The sequence below is a fragment of the Pseudorasbora parva genome, chromosome 6 (genome assembly GCF_024679245.1).
Source record: "Pseudorasbora parva isolate DD20220531a chromosome 6, ASM2467924v1, whole genome shotgun sequence".
Classification (NCBI taxonomy): domain Eukaryota; kingdom Metazoa; phylum Chordata; class Actinopteri; order Cypriniformes; family Gobionidae; genus Pseudorasbora; species Pseudorasbora parva.
The window spans coordinates 8915896-8942227 of NC_090177.1; the positions used below are offsets into that span (position 1 = coordinate 8915896).

General features: G+C 37.1%; 1 protein-coding gene across 1 annotated transcript; it reads left to right on the forward strand.

Moving 5' to 3' along the window:
• Positions 1–218: 218 nt before the first annotated feature.
• Positions 219–22280, forward strand: stk35 (serine/threonine kinase 35). The gene is made up of 3 exons (XM_067445539.1): positions 219–930; positions 6974–7733; positions 18113–22280. The coding sequence occupies exons 1-2, from the start codon at positions 414–416 to the stop codon at positions 7690–7692; spliced, it is 1236 nt and encodes a 411-aa protein (XP_067301640.1). The 5' UTR covers positions 219–413; the 3' UTR covers positions 7693–7733; positions 18113–22280.
• Positions 22281–26332: the final 4052 nt, after the last annotated feature.

Sequence of the window (26332 nt, forward strand, 5' to 3'; positions counted from 1 at the left end):
TGTAATTAGTAGCTAGGCTAATTAATTTCTTTTTTTAGAGTAACTTAGCCAATACTGTTTGTCAGTGAAGCGGTGGTTTTTAATCTGTGTATTTAAATGAACTTCTGCCGAATAAATCGTTTTATAGTTGTTTAAACTACACAAAAGCTTTGAAACATGTTGTTTTTGTGGCACATCTCCCCCGTCTTTTAAATAGAATGGAACAGTCGGCTGGAGCCACGCCCCCTCTGCGCTCTCCCGTTGATGTTGTTATTGTTTGTATCAGTTAGATGGAAGAAGAGACCAAAAAAATAAACCCTAAACAAACCTGTCGAGTTTCCCCCTCAAAACAACAACTGTCAGCTTGATAGGGACGTTATGACAAATAGGATTATTACCCCGAAACATATGTTAACACAGGGGGTAATAAACTCATGGAGTTGCGCAACGGCACACAGGGGAGAATAGCGAACCTCCGGCGGGGCTGCAAGAGAGTCGAGCCGCCCAGCGTGAACATGAGGCGGGATGTCAGTAAAGTTCTGCGCCCGCTGCCCGTGGAGACCAACGATGACAGCGAGCTCATGGAAGAAGAGGACTGCTTCTCCACGGGCTTCCTCAAGAATGCCAACCTGGACCCCGCGATGCTCTTCGCGGCGCCCCGGTATAGTTTGATTCGGGAGGTGGGTCGCGGGAGCTACGGTGTGGTGTACGAAGCCGTCGCCCGCAGGTCCGGAGCCCGAGTGGCCGTCAAGAAGCTCCGCTGCGACGCGCCCGAGAAAGTGGAACTGGCGCTGGCGGAGTTCTGGGCCCTGGCGAGCCTGGAGAAGAAGCACGAGAATGTGGTGCAGCTGGAGGAGTGCGTGCTGCAAAGAAACGGCATGGCACAGAAAATGAGCCACGGGAACAAACGAAACAAGCAGTATTTGAGATTAGTGGAAACTTCACTGAAAGGTAAAGAAAGTTCGACATGTTTATGACTGACCAGTGCTGTGATGTGCCTTTTGAAAGCATGTGCACTGCTCATGTTGCTTGCTATCTGATTTATTTATGTTTTTATTTATTTTATGAAGATCTTGTCAACACAAGTATGTCAGACTAACATTGTTTTGCTTTAAAAGTTGCATAAAAGCAATTGCACTGTACGCTTTTAATAATATGCATGCGTCATCATTGAATGCATTAAATGCACATTATCAAACGTGCACAAAGTAGGAAGAGAAGCTATACTGTGCGTGAGGGAACATCATGTTCCAGTACACATGGTGCATTAACCCCTTCACTCCCACATAGGTCAGTTTGCATGTACACTTTTGCAATTTACACAACTTGAGTTCATTAGTTTTCCAGTATTATTTTCATGTCATTTGTATTGCCAAAATCAGATTAAACTCTGCTGTCTTTGTGCAGAATGCAAATAGCCTACTTTTGCGGACAGGTCATTGGAATCAGAAAAAAACAATTTCTAGCTCATTAAATGATTTTGTTTCAATGGTTCATTAGGTGAGAAATGTAAATGTTTGTCATGCATTTTTACTTTTCAGGGCTTGGAAATCTTTTCTTTTTTTATTCCCTAATATTTCCATGGTCATAGGAACTGATTAAACATAGTATGGTTTTAAATTGTATTTTTATATATTAGTTTATACATTTAAAAACAGCTAAAATAATAATAATGTGATGTTGGTGTTTTGGTGGCATTTGGTGTGTGGAGGTGTATGTTTGTGGTGTGGTGTTGGGGCTATATTTGTGGTTGTGCTCAGCAGTGGCAGGATCTATTTTGTGCTGACTGTAGTTGTTATGTAAGTGCCACCATTTAGTGGCCTCGTCTACAATGGAACAACTAATCCTGGTGTTACAGGCTTGTTTAGAAATTATCCGAATAGAAATGCTTTCGGTGGTGGATTTTGACAAAAATATGTTTGACTAGGCCAGAATTTGTTGTTTGTGTCAGTCAGCTTGGTCAAAGTGAACACATTGCATATTACTTTATATCAGGGAGTCCCCCCATTTTTTGTGTGTGACCTAAAGTACTTACTTGAACTATTCTCAGAAATTTGAAGTCAATACTTCAATAATTTAACACATTTGCATGTTCTTGGTTCTCTGGTGGCAGTTAATATAGCTATTAACCCTATTATGCTATTTCAAAGGTTCCTAATGTTCTCCTACAGTAGGTGTTCATGCATGAAAGGTCAAAAACTCTTGAAATTTCTCATCATATATACACAGCACATTACCTCACATTAACTCTTTTCCATAAGACTCTGCTCTGATTGGTCAGATGACCCAGTCTGTTGTGAATGGTCCACCACTTACAGCGTGTGTCTGAGACGAAATGCTCATGGACCATATCTAAATTTCAGCTTCACTTGACACAGTGATGTGAACAGTAGCGATTGTGTCGGTTTCACCACATCAATTCCAGCGCGAGTCCTCATCCTTATCATTTTAAAGTTCAGCAAAGTGGATTTGCTTTGTAAGTGCAGAAAACAGCGTCTTCTTGACATGTCGACACACGAACCAAACTCTTCCAGTCTCACCTACGACTCCAGTGTAATGACTGCCATTATGCAAATCAGTTCATTTGCTTTGCACTTTAAACTTTTAAGACTTTGCAGACCTTTTACATTCAAAAACAGCTATATTATACACCAGGGCTATTCAAATCTTACCCTGGAGGGCTATTGTGGCGCTGAGTTTCGCTCCAACCCTAATCAAACACACCCAGTTGCGATTTTCTAATGATCCTGAAGACATTGATTAGCATGTTCAGGTGTGTTTGATTAGGGTTGGAGATAAACTCTGCACCGCATTGGCCCTCCAGGGTAAGATTTGAATAGCCCTGTTATACACCGTATGAAAGATAATAAAAAATATTAAAAAAAACATAATAGGGGCACTTTAAATGTTACATGAACTGCAGGTAAGCAAACTCAATATTTTAAATGTTGCTTTATTTTGATCTCTGGATGTTTCTCATCCTATATCAAAGTGTAATAACCCCAGTTTGGGAACTAGCGTTTCCTTTCCACAAGTGTTTGTCTGTTTCTATTTCACTTCCACAGGTCACAGTCCACCTGTGCTTCATGCATTTCCCAACTCTTTTTTCCTGAAGTTAAGCTGTGTTAGTTATTACAGAACACAGGCAGATTATCAACGCTTAGTCTCATACAGGGCTCTTTGGAAAGGCTCCAAACGTGTCGCTCAGCGGAAATCTGATTGGTGTTTTGCTAGCCTATCTGCCTTAGCTAAAGCAGCACTTTAGTTCTAGCTGGCGTAACACTCTTTGTGGAAGGCTTGGGTTTGAACAGTAAAGCCGCTGTAGTTTGTACAGGACTGGGTGTGATCAAACACAACCGCCCCTGTTTGCTAATGAGTCTGACACCACGGCTTATCAGTTAGAGACCAGAAACATTCAATGAAGAGACGTTTGGCCTAACTCAGCAGAAATAGCTCAATGAGTAGATTATGGAGTGGGTTTGATTGGCCAACATCATGAAGTGGTGAACAATAAATGCCAGTTCTGAGTCTCCTGTTAAAAAGGTGGACACTTGGAGCACATTGTTGTCCTCCAATGTTTTCTTTGAATCCTAAAATTGGAACTTTATTCTTTGAAAGCGACACGTTTCTAAAAAGGCAAAGGAAATTGTTTGTTGCTTCACATGAAATGGAAACTGACCCTGTTTACTTTCTTAAAGGGGTTGGTTCACCCAAAAAAAGGAAAATTCTGTCATTAATTCCTCACCCTTATGGTGTTCCAAACCTGTAAGACTTTCCTTCAACTTCAGAACACAAATGAAGATCTTTTTAATGAAATCTGAGTAATAGAAATCTTTGCCCTCGTTGACAGCTATGCAACTACCATTTTTACGCTTCAAAAAGTTCATAAAGAGATCGCAAAACTAAACCATATGGATGGAACGATTTCGTCCACCTTTTATTGGAGACATGATCACTTTGTATAATGAACAGATCAATTTAGGGTTCAATTCACATTTAAATATTCATCAACTCGCACATCAGTTGTGGTAAACGGAAGCTCAAGAGCCAATGAGGTTCATTCTCGTGTTACGCAGCACGTTTGAGCTTCAGGAAGTACCAATGATGAATCGTGTTTTACAGGTTTGATTGAGCTTCGGTTTATGTTCACGGCTCAATGTTTATATGTGAATAAAAGCTTAAATTCAATATGTTTATTATATAAAGTGGTCATGTCTCTTCAGACAATGTGGACTAAACCGTTCAATTCATACGGATTAGTTTTACGATCTCTTTATGCAGTTTTTAAAGTGTAAAGTGGTAGTTGTGTAGCTGTCAATGAAGAGTACAGAACTGACTCAGGCCCCGTCCACACGGAGACGCGTTTAGCTGTATACGTATAAATTTTGTACCGTATCAGCGTTTCGTCCACACGGATCCTGCGTTTTAGGAGCATGAATCCGATATTTTTCGAAACCGGGTCCCAAAGTGGGTACATCTGAAAACGATCATCTTCCGTCTTCGTGTGTACAGCGAATCCGTATATTTTGTGAAACGGTGATGTCATCACACTACGTCCAGCACGGTGAAAGAGTTTAAGGGATACAACTACGGGCACTGGGCATGCGCACATCAATATTGCGTCATTTAATGACCGTATCTGCATTATTGTAAGGGTATGTTTTGGGTTGGGGTAGGTGTAGGCATTAATAAATCACATCTGTTAAGTAGCAAATGTATTTATTGTTATTTTATTGTGAGATTTTGGCCTCACCTCCGACCACTGCTATACCCCTGCTAGCCACAACTCTTCTTCTCCGTTTTTAGTGTATTTCTGTGGCAGAATTACAGCGCCACACACTGGCCTGGCATGCTAATTACATCGTTTTTAGTCCGTTTTCTTAATCTCGTGTGGACGCAGATATTTCTTGAAACGAGGGAAAAAAAAGATCGGATTAGGAAAGCGCTGGCTTCGTGTGGACGAGGCCTCAGATTTCATTAAAAATATCTTCGTTTGTGTTCCGAAGATGAACAAAAGCCTTGCAGGTTTGGAGCAGGAGGATGAGTAAATAGGACAGAATGTATTTTTATTTTTGGCTGAAAACTAACCAACCCTTTGATACACATTTCTGGTCTTATTGTGAATTTATTTTAAAGAAAATATTGTCTTTGTAATGTTGAGCTCTGATATGGATTTCTTGCATGGTGTGTCAGGGCCTTAAGTTTCAAACAGCGGGTGTTGCTGCTTGACTAGAAATTAGGGGTGTAAGGATTCATCTACTACATCGATGTATCGATTTATATTCCTATGTTCCAACTACATCGATCTGTGCTCGGCAAGTTGGCCTTCCGGACGACATATAGCGATCTAATATCGCTTTAAAAGGTAATCGATCGATTGTATCGATAATGGGAAATAACACATTTGATTTAAGCACGTCAGACTCTATATGGATGTTTTTTCTTTTCACTTTTAATGATAAAGGCGTTAAACGTTACTCAGTCTGCCTATATGTGACGTCAGCCCTGCGCCAGCAGCAGCGCAAAGAAAACAGGCCACCATTAAAAAAAATGATCAGGCCACCATTGCGGTCCAGTGTGAGAAAACACTTTGGCTCTAGTAAAGATGGAGATGTTCTTAATAAGTCGCTCTCTGTTTGTAATAGTAGCAGGTTTAGCCACTGCTCAATCAACCTGAAGAAAAGTTGGTTGCACTTTATTTTTGATATTAATATTATATTTGTATTATTTTATGTTAAAAAACAACAGCAAACGTAGCAGGTAAACCTACTGTTAACTAAACCTGAAGAGATGTTAGTTGCACTTTATTTTTGATATTAATAATGTCATATTTTTATTTTGAAAAACAAGCAGAAGTAGCAGTTGTAGTATGTTGGTTGCACTTACTGTACTTTTTGAAAATGACAGCAGAAAAGGTTAACTTCCTGTTAATTCAACCTCAACTGTTGGTTGGACTTTATTCAAATAAAATGTGAACACATTTGCCATTAATTGTTTACTTGTTTGTTTATATCCATAATTAATTGATACCTGATTCCCGTAAAAGAAACAACAGGAATCTAGGAAACTTCACCTGCACGTATTTATTTCAGTCACACTGATTAAAATTTTTTGGCTAAAAAGTTACTGAATCGATTTCAAGTCACTGATACGATCCGAAACGATTCATTCTAAATGAACCAATGTCGCCCTTGAATCGTATCGACAACCTCAAATCGTGATACGAATCGAATCGTTGTTAAAGGGATAGTTCACTTTGAAATAAAATTTTGATATGTTTTAGCTTACCTCATGGGCATCCGAGATGTAGGAGTATTTGTTTCCCCAGTATATTCAATTTAGATCATTTTAGGTCAAACCGTTCTTGTCTGTGCCTCACATAATGCAGGTCTATGGTCACCACCTCAAAGAGCATACACAGAGAAGTCCAAATTAAACAATCCCCCGTCGTAAGTACACACTGATGGCCTAAGACACAAAACGAGCGGTTTGTGTGAGAAATCCAACAGTATTTATATCGTTTTTACCTCTTGTACACCACTACGTCCGACTGATCCGAGGGCGTGCGTGCGTGTTTCCTGTGGTGTACAAGAGGTAAAAACGATATAAATACTGTTGGTTTTCTCACACAAACCACTCGTTTCATGTCTTAGGCCATCAGTGTGTACTTACGATGGGGGATTGTTCAATTTGGACTTCTCTGTGTATGCTCTTTGAGGTGGTGACCATAGACCTGCATTATGTGAGGCACAGACAAGAACGGTCTGACCTAAAATGATCTAAATTGAAACTACTGGGGAAACAAATACTCCTACATCTCGGATGCCCATGAGGTAAGCTAAAACATATCCAAATTTAATTTCAAAGTGAACAATCCCTTTAAAATGAACATGTACACCCCAACTAGAAATGCACAACAATTGACTGCAGATTTTAGTTTAGCACTTGTGCATTTGCATTGCCTAATTATATCCACATTCTTCTATCATTCCAGGTGAGCGTATCTTGGGTTACCCAGAGGAACCGTGCTATCTTTGGTTTGTTATGGAGTTCTGCGATGGCGGCGACCTCAATCAGTACATCCTCTCCCGAAGACCTGATCCACGGACCAACCATAGTTTCATGAAGCAACTGACCAGCGCTGTGGCCTTCCTCCATAAGAACAACATTGTCCACCGGGACCTCAAACCAGACAACATTCTCATCTCACAGAAATCGGATGGCCCCGTGATCAAGGTGGCCGACTTCGGCCTGAGCAAGGTGTGCGCGGGACTCAGCTGCATTGAGAACGAAGGCAACAACCAGGATAACAAGAACATGGTGAACATTAACAAATTCTGGCTGTCGTCAGCATGCGGCTCCGACTTCTACATGGCACCGGAAGTGTGGGAGGGCCATTACACCGCCAAGGCGGACATCTTCGCGCTTGGCATCATCATTTGGGCCATGGTAGAACGGATCACGTTTATCGACGCCGAATCCAAGCGAGAGCTTCTCGGGACTTACATTCGGCAGGGAACCGAGATCGTCCCGGTGGGCGAGGCCTTGCTGGAAAACCCGAAGATGGTCCTGCTCATCCCGCAGAGGACACGCAGCATCATGTCGGAAGGCGTCAAGCGGCTTCTGCAGGATATGTTGGCGGTCAACCCGCAGGACCGGCCCGACGCTTTTCAGCTGGAAGTTAGAATGAACCAAGTCACATGTGCGGCATAAGCCAACACGACTGGCCAAGACAAGCATGCTTGCTCATTCAGGTGGGTTGCAATTTTTTTGATATCATTTTAAAACATGTTCAAAATCTTCAAAAATCAAGAGTGCAGTTTAAATCCCATAATGTACAAAAAAAAAGCCTCTTGATGTAGTTCACATCACTCTGGTTCCCTCAACAAAAACCCAAATGATTTTCCATTGGATCCTTTTGGACTATGGCAGAACAAAATGAATGATTACACGTTTTATTCATCGTGATAATCTTCACAAATTAGCACAAGTTTTATGAGTTTTGAAGTCATAGGCTTTGTGTCCACCAAAGCGGTTTTTCACACTACTGGCATATTTTTCCAATTGCCCGCTTGCGAAGACCCGCCCCCTTTAGTTACTGTTGCTAAGTCCAACAAGCCATGGCGGTCTCACACCACAAATGTTCTCACGCAGAAAAAATACATCACTGAGCAAAGAGGACTCTAAAGGGGGTCGCACACCGGACGCCGAGCTCGGCGGCGCGCCACGTCTTTAAAATTCGAACACATTGTTTTCAATGAGTGTACGCACACCGGTGGCGGCATTCGGCGCCTGTCTGCGGCGACTCAGGAAGTTGTTCTAAATCCTGCCGCGCCACAGAGCGCCATTTCAAGGCTTTATATTAAAAGTATATTATCGTTAAGGTATACTGATTTCAACCTTTGCTACAAGACACATTTGTTTTACATTCTGAGTTCAACAGCTTGAATAAAGTCTAAACATATTTTGGGGAAATGTATAATAAACGTAGCCTTTTAAAATGTGCACGTCCGGTTTGCGATACCTGAGACGCTGCGCGGCGCGCCGCCGAGCTCCGCGTCCGGTGTGCGACCCCCTTAACAGCGCACCGAGAGACAGGACCGAGCAAGTTACTTTTGCTATGAAACAAAGTCTCAACTTTCAAAATTTGTCTTTTTTTAAAAGAAATTTAAACATAAATACAGTTTTGTGGCTCTTTAATGTCATGATGGCTGTAGCACCTCAGTTAAAGCTGCTCGTGAACCAATCAACTCTTCCTTCTAGTTCACTGATAAGTAGGGGTGTCCATGGTTAACCGATTGACCGATTAACCGTTAAAAATTGCGTAACCGAGTGAAACATTTTGCTCGGTTAAGTGGCGTCAATGACGTGCCTTGAATTTACTTGTAATATATGTTTGCACCCCTAGAGACCGCAAGAGCGCTCCCAGACATTTGTAATATCCACAAGAAGAAGTCATGACCAGCTTTCTAAGCGGGCAAAGAAAGCGTGGGAGCACTTTAAAAATGAGAGTGACGGGGCAAAATGCAAGTATTGTAATGCAGTGCTTACCGCATTTTGCAGGCTATAAGTTGCTCCGGAGTATGAGTCGCATCAGTCAAAATATGCGTCATGAAGAGGAAAATAACATACGTCGCACTGGACTATAAGTCGCATTAGGGCAGAAGCAGAGCGCGAGCCGCGCGCGCTTGTTCATAACGGATCAGAAGAAAGAAAGTTTGAAGTGAGAAACTTGTGAATGACTAGAGAAAAGCAGACGTTACTTTAACTGTAATGAAGAAAACAAAAAAGCTAATCGCGGACTGAGAGCAAGATGGCCAGAGCTGAAGGAACGAGTCCACAGATGCTCGAACTCTCTGCCGGGAGAGGCTCAGTCAAACTAGAGTCAACAGCGAGTCAAACGCTGTGTCTGTGTGAATCATTCTCGGCTGCATAATTTACTAACGTTACATGCTCTAATCATGCAGGCGCCCTCGCGGCCACTCGCATTGCTCGTGAACTGGAGCGCATCTCATCCTAATTTAACGAAACTCAGCGTACGCCTCGCAGACATGAAATAGATCTTAAGAAACTTGAAATGTCTTTTAACAATTTAAAACGAAAAGAAATAGGCTACTCTCTGATTGTGTAATCCATGATGTGCATTTCTCTATATAGGCGCGTTCACTACGGAGATCGTGGTCGTCAAATTAATAAGATAAAAATAACCCTGACGCACACTATGGTTAACCGAGTATTAACCGCTAAGGGCCTCGGTTAACGGTTAATGAAAAACTTGAAAACGTGCAGCCCTACTGATAAGCATCAAATGAACACTAAAAGAAATGTTGTTTCAACTGCAGAAAGATGCCAGTCCACACCAATTTTCAAGTTCAAGTTCACTGACGTTAATCTACGATCCACTACCACGATCACATGACTTCAGCGATACTACCATTAGGCTTCAGCAACTCTTTCAGTCTATATTTAAAAATAAATCTCCTATGTGCAGCCCTCTATTGGATGCTTTACAGTACATAAGGGACAGTTACAAACATTTATTTACGTGTTAAAGTGCTCTCAGGTGCCAAACTGATAGTGGGTACGTAACAAATTATTTTGAATATGTAATATACTCATCGCACGCACACTTTCGAATCTCGCTGGAAGTAGTAGGTCTCCTCGGTGCTTTTTGCCTGCTCTTTTTTGGGTACTGTGAGTTCAGACACACTACTCGTCACAAACTGTTTTTTGTATGTGATTTGGGATGCAGCCTTTAATCGGGGCTAGGCCGAATCTACCCAGAGTTTTTTGCCTGTTGTCGAATTTCTCGTCCTTCCAGCTGCTTTGTATTTCTCTAATCGAACGCACATATCTGGCCTCGAGGGCAGCATGTACCGTGTGAGGCTGCCATGCTCGACCCATCGCACGTCTCGCAGGCCTGTTTGGTTTTTCCGACGCCACACCCTGAGCTCTTGTGAACATTTTGACTGACAAGACCCGACACCTTTTTAGCAGCAGAATGCACCCTGCCGGGGGGCGATAGCGTGAGTGTGTAATACACGGCATACGCCCAACCAGGTGCATTTTGCATTTGGGTAGAAACCAATTGTTATATAACGTCAAAAATAGCGTTCCCGCAGAGTTTATGACACTTTCTGAAAAGGCCAAAGGAATTTTTTTTTATTTAAATTAGTATTATAATTTTTTTTTTAGAAATTATACTATTGCTGCTTTAAAAAAAAAAAAAAAAATATATATATATATATATATATTATATTATATTATATTATATTATATTATATTATATGTTATGCTTTTTTTAATGTAAATATTATGAATTAAAATGAATTAAAATTAAAATAACTTTTATTAATAATTATTACGATAGATAGATAGATAGATAGATAGATAGATAGATAGATAGATAGATAGATAGATAGATAGATAGATAGATAGATAGATAGATAGATAGATAGATAGATAGATAGATAGATAGATAGATAGATTTTATTAATAATTATAGCTGCCTTGGTTATTATTTTGAATTAGTAATAATACATTTATATTGAATTATTTATTTATATATGTAATTTCATGTGCATTATTTATTTATGGGTTTGTTGTTCATGTTGGAAGATTACAAATGAGCTGAATCAGTAATTATTATATTTCAATAATAACCGTAATAACTTACTTTTTGTTCAAATCTGGGGCTGTCAATCAAAAAAACAACAACAACAACATTTTAATCAAATGAAACAATATGCTGAATAATCTAATTAGTCAAAATGGCTATTAAAAACTATGGCTCATCTATATATATATACTTTTCAACAAAAATATATGATGTACATGTTACATTGTCATGTGCCATTAGGCGTCTATATATTGTGATTAAAGTCAGTAAAGGATTTGATTAACTTGAAGTGTGCCGTCTTAATACGGCCTAACCAGGTGCTTCATGTTTTGAGTTTTACGTGTTATACAACGTCAGAATGGCGTTCCCGCAGAGTTTATTGCATTCTTTGATGGATCTGGCATTGGACGAGGTTCAACCGAAAAGGCCAGAGGAAATTAAATGCATTTTGAAGCCACTTTATTGCTCAGTTTTAATCAAAACTGGCTTCATTGCTGTCCCGAGGCTAGAACATACGGCAGCCGAGTTGTTGGAAAACAATGACTTCATTGAGACTAGCACGCATCTCCAGCAGAACACGATGAAGACGCCGATGACTGCGGTCGGTGTGGCCGTGCACGGGACTCGTGCGTCAGGGGTTTATGGCCTCGTTCTTTACTGAGCATATAGAGCAGTTATGCAACCCTCCTTCCTTCCCCCCCGCCCCCCCCCCCCCCCACGGCCTGAATGGATGCAGCCATCCGTCTAAACACGCAGGCCTGGCTGGGAGCGGGCCGTGAGTCTGACAGCCGCAGGGACAGGGAGATCACTGCAGCCTCCCGTCCCACGGCCCACACGCCCATCTCTGCAGGCCGTGAGACACTGAGGGGCTGTGGCTCAGGACATTTTGTTCTTTGCCCGCAGTCTGCGTATGAACGGACAGGTATACATTATTCACATCAGAGGATCGCACGCGAAGTGGATCCTGAAGATCTGAAATATAGCAGTGGTGATTTTGCGGCCCTTTTTTATTATACATTCACACTTTCAGGAATTCACACCACAAGAATATAACACACATGCAGTGTGTAACAATATGTACATTATATTAATTCACAGCAATTATGTTTCATACTTATTATATATTTGATTATTTTAACACTTTTATTACTTTAATTGTTTGTTTGTTTATTTATTTATTTATTTTAAACTGTATTATCTCTAATACTTCGAATTTTTTGAATACAACTTTTATTATTAATTAATTTATATTATTTAATTAAATCATTTTAATACAATTAAATAACATACATTTGTACTATTTATTTATTTAATTTTATTTCTAATATTTTTCTTTTTAATATTTTATATTTATTTAATAATAATAATAATTATTATTTTATTTATCCATAATGATAATGATGTGTTGTTAATGTACATTTTTATTTATTTTTAATATTTATATTAATTTATTTATATTTACAGTTTATTCATTTATACTATTTTTTATTATTATTGTGTGTTTGTTTAATTTGACATTTTAATCAATTAAGAAATCACTGCTGGTTCTAATTAATGAGTAAATTTAATTTTCTATGTATTAATATTTTATAATATCTTAAATTTACATTTATTTATTTATTTATTTATTTATTTTAAATTGTGTCATTTCTAATACTTTTTCTTTATGTTTAAAATGCATTAAATAAGTAATTATTATTATTATTATTATTATTATTATTATTAACATTCATTAATATTGATAATGATGTTTTATAATGTTAATTATTTATTTATTTATAAATATTTTTAATATTTTTAAAAAAAAAAATATTTTTATCAACTTATTATATTTACATTTTATTAATGTATTATTATTATTAACAGTTATTATTAACAGTTATTATTAACAGTTATTATTATTATTATTATTATTATTATCAGATTAAAAAATTTTAATCAATTCAATAATCATTGCTAGTGCTGATTAATATGTGATTAATCAAAATGAATTGTCTACAAATAAATATTTGCTGAGAAAAGCCCTAAACTGAAGATCATTCAAATACATTATATTATATACATTACATTATTATATTATTGTCCAAGTAAATCACTGAATGGATGAAGGGGTTTTAGAAGTCATCATACTGTAAATAAAGTCAGTAAAGTACTTTATTGTCGGTAGTCCCATCTATACTTATAGTAATTGCAATAACTGGGTAATAACTAGTTACTAACCCTGAACCTATCTCTAAACCTAAACTTAACCCATGCAGTTACTATATACCGTAAAATAAAGTTCAACCCACATTTTTAAAATCTGCTGCCTCGGGCCACCCTGCAAGTTGTATTTGTTCCTTTTTATAAACAGTATAATTTCTATACTACTACTATTTTGGCTCCAGTATCGCTGTGCTCGGCTCATCTGCGGATGTGAAGCCGTCTGGAAGCGCTCGTCTGTCTGCGATTATAGTGATTATATAAGCGGGTCAGCGAGTGCACAGCAGCTGTAATGTATGGGACAGTGTGTCCTGGGCTGGCTGTGTCTCTGTTCAGCAGAACGCTGTCCCGTTAGTGTCGATCCCAGCAGAGATAAATGTGTGCATTAGATGGCACCGATGACCATCTGATCTCACTGATCTGCAGGTTAACTCTTAAAGATTGCAAAGCTACCAGGCTCCGACTCCTTTGGGAAAGGTGGGGGTGGTTTTGGGGGTTTTCCAGGATTGCCGGGGAGGTAATGATGTCGGAGCGAGTGTTTTACAGGCTGTTATGTAAGCTGGAATAACTCCCAGCTGATAATTGTGCTAAAAACATGCTGTTTTTCCATGTATTTAGCACACTTTTTTGATTGGTAAACGGTTTTGTTTGTTTTTAGATGAGTTAGTTTTAGCCTAAATCTAGAGATATGGACATATCGTCCGATACCGACAATTGTTTATATTTGAAAGCTGATAACCGATATTTCAGCTGATAAATTTTAATCTAAATTTTGATATATTTTTTTTTTACAAAAAGTAAAGTCTCACCATTAAAGCCACGTCCCAAGCACGCATTATCATAATGTTGTCTATAAGACCTTTTTGAAGTGATTTCAATCATATTTCAATCCATTTAAACTAGGGGTGGGCGATATAGCCTCAACATTATATCACGATATTTCAAGAATTATAGTATATTTATTTATATTGATGATTGTATTTAATTATTTCAATGCTTTTTATTTTTAATATTTTATTCATTTATTTATATTTACATTTTATTAATTAATACTAAATTATTAATATGATTATTATTATTAGTAGTATTATGAGTTTGTTTATTAATAAAAATTGTATTTAAAAAATCACTGCTGGTGCTAATTAATATGATTAATAACACATTTATGTATATATCAATATTTTTATATGTCTTTTATATTATTTCTTTATTTTTAATTCTATTATTTCTTATACATTTTATTTGTAATATTTTAAAGGAATTTCATTATTATTATTATTATTATTATTACTATTATCATTATTTTATTGATTCATATTGATAATGGTTTTTATAATGTTAATTTTATTTAATTATTTTTAATGTGTTTTGTTTTTAATATTTTTATTTATTTACATTTTATTAATTAATACTATTTTTATTTTATTATTTTTATTATCGATTTGTGTATTATTAACCATATTTTCCTTTTTGAAGTGATTCCAAATCATATTTTAAGCAATTTAAACCCCGCATGGCAAACAGTGCGCATCTGAAGTGTCTCACCGTAAGGAAATATTATGATTATCCGTTTTTTTTGTCGCCAGCGGCACAGGCAATAACGTCTTCTCTGTGGCGGCACACAACTTCATGTCAAAATGCTCGTCTTGTGTCTTCAGTGTGGGAGCGTAAATATAGTTGGGAAAGATGACGGATGTTGTGTAACAGTGTATTGGATCCGTGCATAAACTCTTAAAGGGGCAGCAGCCTAATATTCCTGCTGCAAAGAACAATCATTGTACTTTTTACACTGTGCAGATGTAAAATAACACTGGATAGACTTCACTGGAAAATGTACAGTGATTTTACTTATACCTGAATAATACCCAACTGTTAGACCCACAGGTTTAATCTGTATCTCTCTTGTTCTATTGCATTTATTGTGCTGTTGTTTGCAATTTGTTTATTTGTTCTTTTTTTATTAAGAACTGTTTTTTATTTTATGAGACTAATACTTTACATTGAAGAAAAGTATGCTGTCAATTATAGTTCTCAGAAAGAAAAGCCGTATCGGCAGGTCACACTTACACATCTCTAATAATAACCCAATATTTACTCTGTTTTCTTTGTGTAATCCTTCTGTGGAACATATTTTCAGTCAGCGTCTCTGTAAAGTAAATTCGATCAGGCCGAACGTAGAAAAACAATTGGACAGACTGCATTATCGGATTAGCTTACAGCCATAGTTGGCCGAGGATGAAATGGGATCTGATGCAGAAACAGCTTGGATGACATCAGTAAATCATTCCCTCGCCGCGCGTCCGACACATGGACCCCGGATTAGAAACGCTAGGAGGACACGTTTGTGTGTGATGTTGGGAGGGAAGCCCACATGTAGCCCACCAGCGCTCCCCTGGTTTCTGCTGACTCACATCCCTGTCATCAGACAGATGTTACTGGGGTTGAGCTCAGATACCAGCGTCTGCAGAACTGCTGCTATCAGTCTCGGGGTCTAGTTAAACGGTTAGTTCACCCAAAAATGAAAATTCTCTCATTAGTCACTTGTTGTTCCTGAACGGAGGTCATACGGGTGTCGAACGACATTAGGGTAAGTAATTAATGAGAGAATTTTCATTTTTGGGTGAACAAACCCTTTAACCTATCACTTGATGATTGGCTGAGTTATGATGTTATGTTTGTGAGGTTTGATAAATATAGCTAGCGCTTACCGCTTTGGAGTGGTTGACATAAAAAGTCCATATTAACATGACAAGAAGTCATAACTATGAGATGAGTTGAAATTATGACATGATCAATTGACATTAACAAGTCATTTAAAACATTTTGTATCTCAATGTATTTCTTTGTAATAAAACTTTTTGTGTCTTAATTGTGACTTTTTTTATCTCGTAATTTTTTCTGTCATAATTTTTACCGTTTATCTAATGATTATATCCTAATTTTGAGTTTTTGTTTCTTGATGACTTTTAATCTCCTAATTAATTTTTTTGTCTTTTTAAATTGAATAATAATTTTGACTTCTCATATTTATGAGGTTTATCTCCTAATTTCTAAATTCTGATAATTTTCTTAGCATGTCATAATTTGTCATAACAATGACTTTATCTCCTAATATCTACTTTTTGTTCATCATTAATGAATGTTAAGGTATTATAATGTTATGACTTTGTGTATGATTATTTAGACTTTTATATAACAACTGTGACACTCAATATATATTTTTATCTTTAAATTTCTACTTTTTGTCATAAGTAATAAATTGAAATACATTTTTACTGTTTATGCAAGAATTGTGGCTTTTTATCTCATAATTATTACTGTTTTAATTTTGAATCTCCTAAAATGTAATAATTTCGATTTATCTCCTAATTTTTAATCTCTTAATTTCTAAATTCTGATAATTGTTTTAGCATGTCATCATCTATCTCAAAATTGTGACTGTCCCAATATATTTATCTCCCAATTTTAAATTTTTATCATCATTTTGAATTAATAATTATGACTTTAATGTAATAATTTTGACTTCTTATCTCAGTTAGTACTGTTATAATTTTGACTGTTTATGCCCTATCTTTTACTTTTTTTAAAAAATAATTTTGACTTTTGTCTTTACAATAAATTTTGGATTCCGTGTTTCTGTCGCTGGTTTCGCCTCAGTGGGTTTCAAAGATATTCGCAAATGTTTTTTAAGCGTTAAATCACAACGCTGCACAAACCTTAATGCGAAACCTGGCATGTTTGGTATCGTTGGACTCAGCAAAGATTGAGGAGACAAAAAAGTTGAAAAAGAAAACTAGTTGACCAAACTCAAAGTTTCTTAAAGCTTTTTAAAATGTATTTTACCACTAGGTGGCGCTGGTCCGATACTTTTCAAGCTCCTTCAGGGCATTGTTCTGATTACCTATACCAAGTTTCGTAACAATCCATTCATACGTTCTTAAAATCATAAAGAAAATCTGTATCGGCAGGTCACACTTACAACATTTACAATCGGTGCATCTCAAATAATAACCCAATATTAACTCTTTGTTTTCTTTGTGTAATCCTTCTGTGGAAAATATTTTCACTCAGAGTCTCTGAAAAGTAAATTCCATCAGGCCAAACGTAGAAAAACAATTGAACAGACTGCATTATCGGATTATGTCACTGGTTTCGCCTCAATCGGTTTCAAAGATATTCGCAAATGTTTTTTAAGCGTTAAATCACAACACTGTACAAACCTTAAGACGAAACCTGGCATGTTTGGTATCGTTGGACTCATCAAGGATTGAGGAGACAAAAAAGTTGAAAAAGAAAACTAGTTGACCAAACCCAAGGTTCTAAGCGTTTAAACAAATGTATTTTGCCACTAGGTGGCGCTGGTCCGAAACTTTCCAAGCTCCTTCAAGGCATTGTTCTAATGACCCATACCAAGTTTCGTAACAATCCCTTCATACGTTCTTAAAATACAGCATTTAAGCACAAAATTCAAAATGGCCGATTGGTTAAATTGGATATCATTCGAATTTTTGAGTATATGACTTATGTAATCATTTTGACTTTTTATATCCTTATGACCTAATTATATCCTATTAAATGTGTCATAATGTATACTTTTTGTCATATTGATGAATTTGACTGCTTAGTTTCTACTTTTTATGTCATAATTTCTACTATTTGTGTCATAACAAGAACTTTTTTGTCTCCTAATTTCCACTTTTTGTCAATGTCCATACATTTTTATCTCATAATTGTGCCTCAATTTTATATTTTCATCTTTTATAAGCATTTTTGTTATAATTGATTATAACCTTTGTTTTGCTCTCTCTACAGGTTTACCAAGTAAAATTGCTCACCCCTGGAAATAAAAAAAGCTATCAGTGAATCCTGGAACTGTGAATTTTGTTTTGCGCTCACTTCCAGAAAGCAGAAGTGAAAAGACAAGTCTCGATCTCTATATTAAAGACCCGTCAGGTGGAAATGCTATGCAGGTGTCTTTCTTAACACACTCTTTTTCTACTTCCATGCATCGGATTCCTTACACAAGTCTTCCAAAACTGACGTCAAAAGCGCTTTTTCCTGCTCCGGTCTCCCCAGCGGTGATTTCACGAGGCTCTCGTTGTCTGCTGTGACTCGTGCTGTTGTTTTGGACCAGATTTAGACACGCGTTGCACTATGTCTCCAAACAAGCATATCCGGTCGGTGAAAACCGGCCGTCCGTCTGGAAGGAGTTTACCAGAGAGTATAGATGTAAATACTCAGATGTAGATAATGCAGCAGTAGGATTGATCGAATGTTGTTGAATGCGCTAAAATATTTACAGGATAACAGAGAAGGAAGTTATTATATAAAGCTCACAACCATGAAGACATACTGTGAACGATATAATGTGAATAACTGGGTAGAGAGTGACCCCGTCTCTCCTGTAGGTGTGAATGTTTTTGACCCCAACAACAGCACTTCTACAAAAAATACAAAAATCACCGTTGTGCCTTATTTTTTTATTTTTTAAAGTAAGTGTTTGGATGATTTTAATTATTTTATTTCATTTTTTTTAAAGATATTTTAAATGACTTTATTTGATCTGAAATGTTTCCATATTATTCCCAGGCTAATAATATTTAACTTAAATTGGATTTGAATTCATTTGACAGGATCCATTGAAGCAGGTGCAATTTCTGTCAAATATTTATTTTTATTTGAGTCATTTATCCTCTATCAAAAAACAGATCAGGTGTAAACAAAATGACACTTTTCTTTGTACTAACGCCGTTTAAAAGAGATTATTTTACTTTCTATGCAGACTCGACAGCTGGCGTTGTGTAAATAATGAATTGGTGAGGAATCAGATATTGTGGTTATTAATCTTGGTATTCATCTTCACATTTATTGTTGTAGCAAAATGTCTAATTTCTTTTAGGCTCTTCACATTAGAGAACGGATGTATGGAATGTTTTAGTTCCGTTTGGAATGCAACAGTTTGAATTCTCTTGATGTGATTTTAAACGGAACATTGCAAGATTCTGTTTCTAGAGGAACCATTGAGTCAAAGAAGCTTGATTCTCCTCAGTACTGTTTGACACAAACACACTACCAGATCAGGAAAACAATCAGTTAAATACTTGTTTTAATTACAAAAAGGGATGTTAATTGTAATCCTGATCACTTTCAAGGTTATAATACATACAGTTGAGGTCACAATAGTTAATATTTCTCCTGTGAACTGGACATTTGTACCAGGTAAAGCCAGTTCCTTCTGTATTTCAGTAGTGAATTCTGTTCAGTGTTCTTGTTTACATGCTCAGTGTTTCTACCTCACTTTCAGGACATCTTTAACCTCACTTTTCCTCGCTGGGGTGCGTTGCGTTTAGTTCAGTCTTTTGCTTTTTTTATCTTTTCAGCGGCAGTTCTTTTATCCGTAACGTATTAAACGTCTCGAACAGACTTTGCATTTCACTGTTTATATTATTTTATTGTGCTTATCTATGAGTTACGGAGCAAGATGAATCTTCAATTACTACAGTAAAACAAAAAGGTCTTTGCATGTATCGTATGTTTTTTATGGAGCCCCTGAAGGGACAAATATGAGATAGGGTGCAAAATATATATTTAAATTATATATTTAGAGCGAAAGCAACGTTTTTTTGTGGGAACGCAAAATGTTTAGCAAGCTAACTCAAAGTTTTTTGTGAGAATGCATACATTATGCTAACAAACATACATTTTCGGGGAATGCTAAATGTTTAGCGAGCGAACGCAAAGTTTCTTGGAGAAGCGCAAACATTTCACAAGCGAATACAACGTTTCTCGGGGAACGTAAACGTTTTGCAAGCAAACGCACATTTTCTCGTGGGAACGCAAAAAATTTTTTTTTTTAGCTAGCGAACGTAAAGTTTCTTGGAGAAACGCAAACATTTCACAAGTAAACACAAAGTTTCCTGAGAGAACACAAACATTTTTTTCAAGCGAACGCAAAGATTCTCTAGGAACGTTCGCTTTGTTAGCCAACAAAGTTTTTTGGGGGGAGAACGCAAAATGTTTAGCAAGCGAACTCAAAGTTTCTCAAAGAAACGCAAACAATTTGCAAGTGAAAGCATTGTTTGTGGGGAGAACAAACATTTTGCTAGAAAACAAAGTTTCTTGTGAAAACGCAAACAAAGCAAACGTAACATTTTCCGAAGAGGGCAAAAAATGTTGTTAGCAAACACAGTTTCTTGAAGAAACACAAACAATTTGCAAGTGAATGCATAGTTTAGAAAACACAAACGTTTAGCTAGTGAACATAAAAGTTTCTCTAAGACCATAAACGTTTAGCTAGCAAGCCTAAAGTTTCTCTGGGAACATAAACGTTTAGCTAGAGAACGTAAAGTTTCTCTGGTAGCAAACGTTTTAGCTAGAGAACGTAAAGTTTCTCTGGGAATGCAAATGTTTAGCTAGTGATCATAAAGTTTCTCTAAGAACATAAACATTTAGCTAGAAAGCCTAAAGTTTCTCTGGGAACGTAAGCGTTTAGCTAGCGATCGTAAAGTTTCTCTGGGAATGCAAACGTTTAGCTAGCGGACCTAAAGTTTCTCTGGTAGCAAACGTTTTAGCTAGAGAACGTAAAGTTTCTCTGGGAATGCAAATGTTTAGCTAGAGAACGTAAAGTTTCTCTGGTAGCAAACGTTTTAGCTAGAGAACGTAAAGTTTCTCTGGTAGCAAACGTTTTAGCTAGAGAACGTAAAGTTTCTCTGGGAATGCAAATGTTTAGCTAGCGATCATAAAGTTTCCCTAAGAACATAAACGTTTAGCTAGAAAGCCTAAAGTTTCTCTGGGAACGTAAGCGTTTGTCTAGCGATTGTAAAGTTTCTCCTGTAACAAACATTTAGCTAGCGAACCTGAAGTTTCTCTGTGAATGGAAACGTTTAGCTAGCATTCATAAAGTTTCTCTAAGAACATAAACGTTTAGCTAGCGGACCTAAACTTTCCCTGGGGACATAAAGTTTAATTAGTGAACGTAAAGTTTCTCTGGGAATGTAAACATTTTGCTAGCAGATGTAGAGTTTCTCAGGGGAACGCAAAATATTTAGCAAGCAAACTCAAAGTTTCTTGAAGAAACACAATCTATTTGCAAGTGAATGCATAGTTTGGCGGGAGAAAACAAACGTTTTGCTACCAAAAGTAAAGTTTCTCGGGGTGTGGAAATGTTTAGCTAGCGAACACAAAGTTTCTTTTGGGAACGCAAACGTTTTGCCAGCAAACGTAAAGTTTTTCGTGAGAATGCAAAGGTTTTGCGAAGGAACGAGAACACAAATGTTTAGCTAGCGAACGCAAAGTTCCTCGGGGGAACGAAACAAATCAATATTTTCTCCCATCTTATATTTTTCTCTTTCACCATGTCCCTTTAGGTGCTCCATAGTTCTCTGATCTCGTTATGGATCAATACAGTTCAAATATTCCCGATATACCTCCTCTTCCAGTGTGTCAGACACATTCTTGTTTCTTAGGGAACTTCTAGCTTTTCATTTATCAAGACAAAATCCACAGGAAGTTAATGTCTTTCACCAGTGAATCATACTAAAGGATGTTTCAGGTCTGAAAATGTAGTGTTACTCACCTTGATACCAAAAAACCTCACGACTCACAGTAAGGTCATGTTTCTGTCCCTCGGGTGTCCACTGTAAAATGTTTGCAGGTCAAACAAACACGACGACCACGTAACAGTCCACGTTTTCTGAGGAATGCTAACCTAAACCGCGCTACGCACAATACTCTCACTACAGACACGGAAACCAAACTGTTATCTTTCTACTGAATTTTTTTCTTTCTATCCTTTGGTGATTTGTTGCTGAGTTTCACAGATTATTTTGAGATTACGGATATTTTATATTGTGCAAATGTCTTCTCATAATTAATACTGAACTAGGTTTGGTTTGTGATGCTATGAGCCATTTGATGTTTTTGCAAAGCGATCTTTCTTAACTGTATGTAGCCTCTTGTTTTCTTGAAATAAAGAAATAGAAATAAATAGTGCTGTCTTGATTTATTATATATTATAGGGTTTGCTTTGTAAGTCATCATTTTAAATGTGATGGTCATAATGACATTTCAGTGTTATTATCTATTTCAGTTTTATTAAAATTTGTATGCAAATTATTACTTATAAATTTAAATCTGTCATGATGACTAGCCTTTATCTCCTAATTTCGACTTTTCGTCACCATTTCTTTTGTCATAATTATGACTATGTATATGATAATTTAGTTTTTTTTTTAGCCGATAATTTTTGTCATATTTTTTTTAAGTTTTTTTTGTCATAATGAGTAAAAAAATTTCCTTTGTGGTGGAAATAGGCTTTCATAAGTTTGACTTCATCATCATTTATACTTTTTTTAATCTCTTAATTAATTTTTTATACATAGTTATGACTAAATTTTCACTTTTTATCTCATAATTTGTACTTTATGTAATAATTCTGACTTTTACCTTTTTACCACCTAATTTCTATTTACTCCGTAATAATTTTGACTCAGTCATTATCTCATAATTTCAACTTTTTTAATTATTATTTACGTTTTTATGACTTTTTATAGTCTCTTGTTTTCTTGAAGTAAAGAAATATAACAAATTATATTATCAGATGTGTTAAACCAGCTAATGCTCCAGAATATTAGCCAATAATGCACATTCGAAAACATAATTGATATTAAAATGGCCTTTAGATTTAAGGTTCACTTGACTCGTAAACATGTCACAGTAGATGTCTGTCAAGCCTTTGTTTTTCACCACTGGCCTGTATACACACGCCTAATTACCTACGCAAATACTTGCACAGCATACCGTGACTTTGTGGTGAGCTGTTTAATACATGACTGACTTGAGACTCATGAAACTTCACGTTCAGTGACAGCATCGTCACGTAATGGTCACATAATGCGAGCGCAGTGAAAGGTCACCCTTGAGGTAAAGGGTTTGTTAAAGTAGGTCAGTAGTGCGTGATGAATACTAATCCGTTATAATCAGTTTTGAAGTGACGGGTCAAGCACACGTAGATGTAGCTAATGGCCTTAGAGGTCAGTTGTGCAATAAAGTCAAGGAGGTCTGTAATACCCGAGAGCCATCTTTAGCATTCACACTAGATCAACTGTGCTATGAAGAAGCGGTCGTCATATGTTACTTACAAAAAGTAATTTTTAAGTCGAAAAAAAGGGGACTGCAAATCATGATGGGATTTCTGCCGAAAAGTTAGTTTAATCTGACCACAGAAACCAGTCCCGTTTGAAGTTCCAGTCGTATCTGACAACTGAATATGCTGGAGTTTGTTTTTGGATGAGTGAGGGGGATTTTTCCTGAAATCCTCCCAAACAACATGTGGTGTTGTAGGGGTTGCTTGATTATTATTTTTTTCTGAGCAAGACTCAACTAATCTCCGTGATTCTCCATCCATTCAAACTCTCCTCCTCGCCGTGCATTAGGACAATACACACACGTCCTCTTTCAGGCAGATTCGTGACATCCTTAGTTGACTGGAACTTCTTAATGATTGCCCTGATGGTGGAAATGGGGATTTTCAATGCTTTAGCTGTCTTCCTTCAGCCACTTTTTTATTTTGTGAAGCTCAATCTTTTGCTGCACATCAGATTCTTTGGTTTTACTCATTGTGATGAATGATTTAGGGAATTTGCCCTTTGTGTTTCCTCATATTTAGACTCCTGAAACAGGAAGTCATGGCTGGACTATTTCATGTTCCTAGTCACCCGTTGTACAAAAAAAGAAAAAAGAAAATTGCAAATATAAATGGGATTTCCAGGTGTTAGGGGTTACAGTTTTGACCCATAGACCAGATATGCGAAATGAAGACCAGGAGTCAGGATGTTCAATCATCGGAGATAATTTTACTGAAGAATAGTTTGCAGTTTCATCAGTAGAGTCAGCTTCAGAGTCTCTCAGGGCGGTGTAAGGCCAGACTCTACTCTACACAAAATTACCACACCAGTTATACCAATTTCAAGGGCATGATTTACATCATTACAAACACGTGGAATATTACTGATTGGCATAAAGTCTACACAATGTGTCATGCGAGAATAGATAGATGTTGTTGTTGTTAATCAGGATGTACATACATCAGACATTCCCAAGATTGGGGTAGTGTTGACTTCAGGGGAGTCCTAGAAAGACGCCAAGAGGTCTAGGGTGTGAGAAAAGTGCATAGACCTGCACAGAACATGTAACACACACACACACACACACACACACACACAAGACTCTAGGGAACATCTCTCCTCCAAGGTTAGTGCAGCAGTGAGCTTATCAACAGAACAAGATATCAACACATGACAAACGAATCTCCAGAAAGAAAAGTAAAAGACTAATGTCATCTACCTCATTCTATAAAGAAATATAAAGACAAAAATTTACAATGTGTCAATGGGAAAAATCACACTATATAAATAGGAAGAAATCACAATTGGGAGACTCAAATCCTCCCACCCCTTCCTGTCCTGGGGTTACTAACAACAGGCAGGATTCACCTCTTGGAAGTTCTAACTTTCTCTCCAGGCCCTGTTGGTCAGGACGCAGAGATAGAGGTCAGGCTATCTATGTCAGGGCACATAGATAGGGGTCAGACTGTCTTTGTCAGACCGTCTCTGGAAAGCAACTTAGAAACCATACAGCAGACATAGAGTCAAAATCATATTAAATAATAGTTAAATGTACATAAAATTGATTGTCAATAATTCATTATTTTGAAAGGATAATAACTGATTATTTAATTCATGAGGTTATTAAAAATCATTCAAAAGGATAAGATGCATATGATGAAGAGGCAAGGCTGTCGGCCCACTCCCCCCTTCACAGGGGTGGCAATAATTGTGGCCAGCAACGTGTTTTAAAGAAAAAACATTTATTTCATAATGTGATTTACCCCATATACTCTCACTTGTTTTACTTCAATGAAAGGATCAAAAGAATAAACTATGCAGATTTAATTCTTCAACCTTCTTTGATCATATTTACCAAGGGTGCCAATAATTCTGACCATGACTCTAAATAAAACACTGGGTTCTTGACTCAATTTGAAATAGTTAACACTTTATGCCCAAAAAAAACTTTATTAGGTTATTAATATTTTATTTTCTAGTGATAAAGTATGCTTACAAGCTCATAAAATTTTGTTAAAGGTAAAAAATTAATTGATATCAATAAACTGAGCACACGAAGGGAAGCCCTAAAATATCCTTTATGTGACGTTCCTGGCGGATTAATCCTTTACTTTCCATACAGAACCTTTTCTGCTAAGAATGAATCAGAACATATGAAGCAGCCCAACTGTTTTCAACACTGATAATAATCACAAATGTTTCTTGAGCAACAAATCATCATTTATTAGAGTGATTTCTGAACGATCATGTGACACTGAAGACTGGAGTGCGACACGGGTAATGATGAATAATATTGCCGTTTATCAAATAAAATCCTTATTTCGTTATCAGAAACGCCAAATAAACCTTCTAAACAGCATAAGTAACATATTCCAAAGTTTCAGGGCAGCGTGACACTAACAAACAAGAGCGAGCAACATTCATTCACACATCTGCCGTGGTCGTCATGGTAATGACAGCAGCTCTTAAAGGAAAAGTACATCATTCTGCACTTCCTGTCCTTGCCGAGTAGAGCATATGCATGTAAAAAACACTCAAGTCTCACTTCCTCCCTACATGAGTCTGCTGCCTGCTGCACATGTGTTCTGTAGCTTATGACTTGAAATTCTTAAATTTGTTGGTCAGGCAGTGTTTGTTGAGGTATAGATAATATCAGTTCTTCTGTCAGTCATTATCAGTCTCTCCACCCATGTGTGTTAATGGCGTGTTTCATATAAGGTTCAGCCGCTCTCTGCTGAAGTACAGACTGGTCTGCTCTATAGGATCTGTTCTTCTCTCTCTCTCTCTCTCTCTCTCTCTCTCTCTCTCTCTCTCTCTCTCTCTCTCTCTCTCTCTCTCGAAGTACACAGTGTGCATTTTCTTTATCTGATCATGCTGTTTTTGCTTTGCAGTGTTTAGCTCATACATG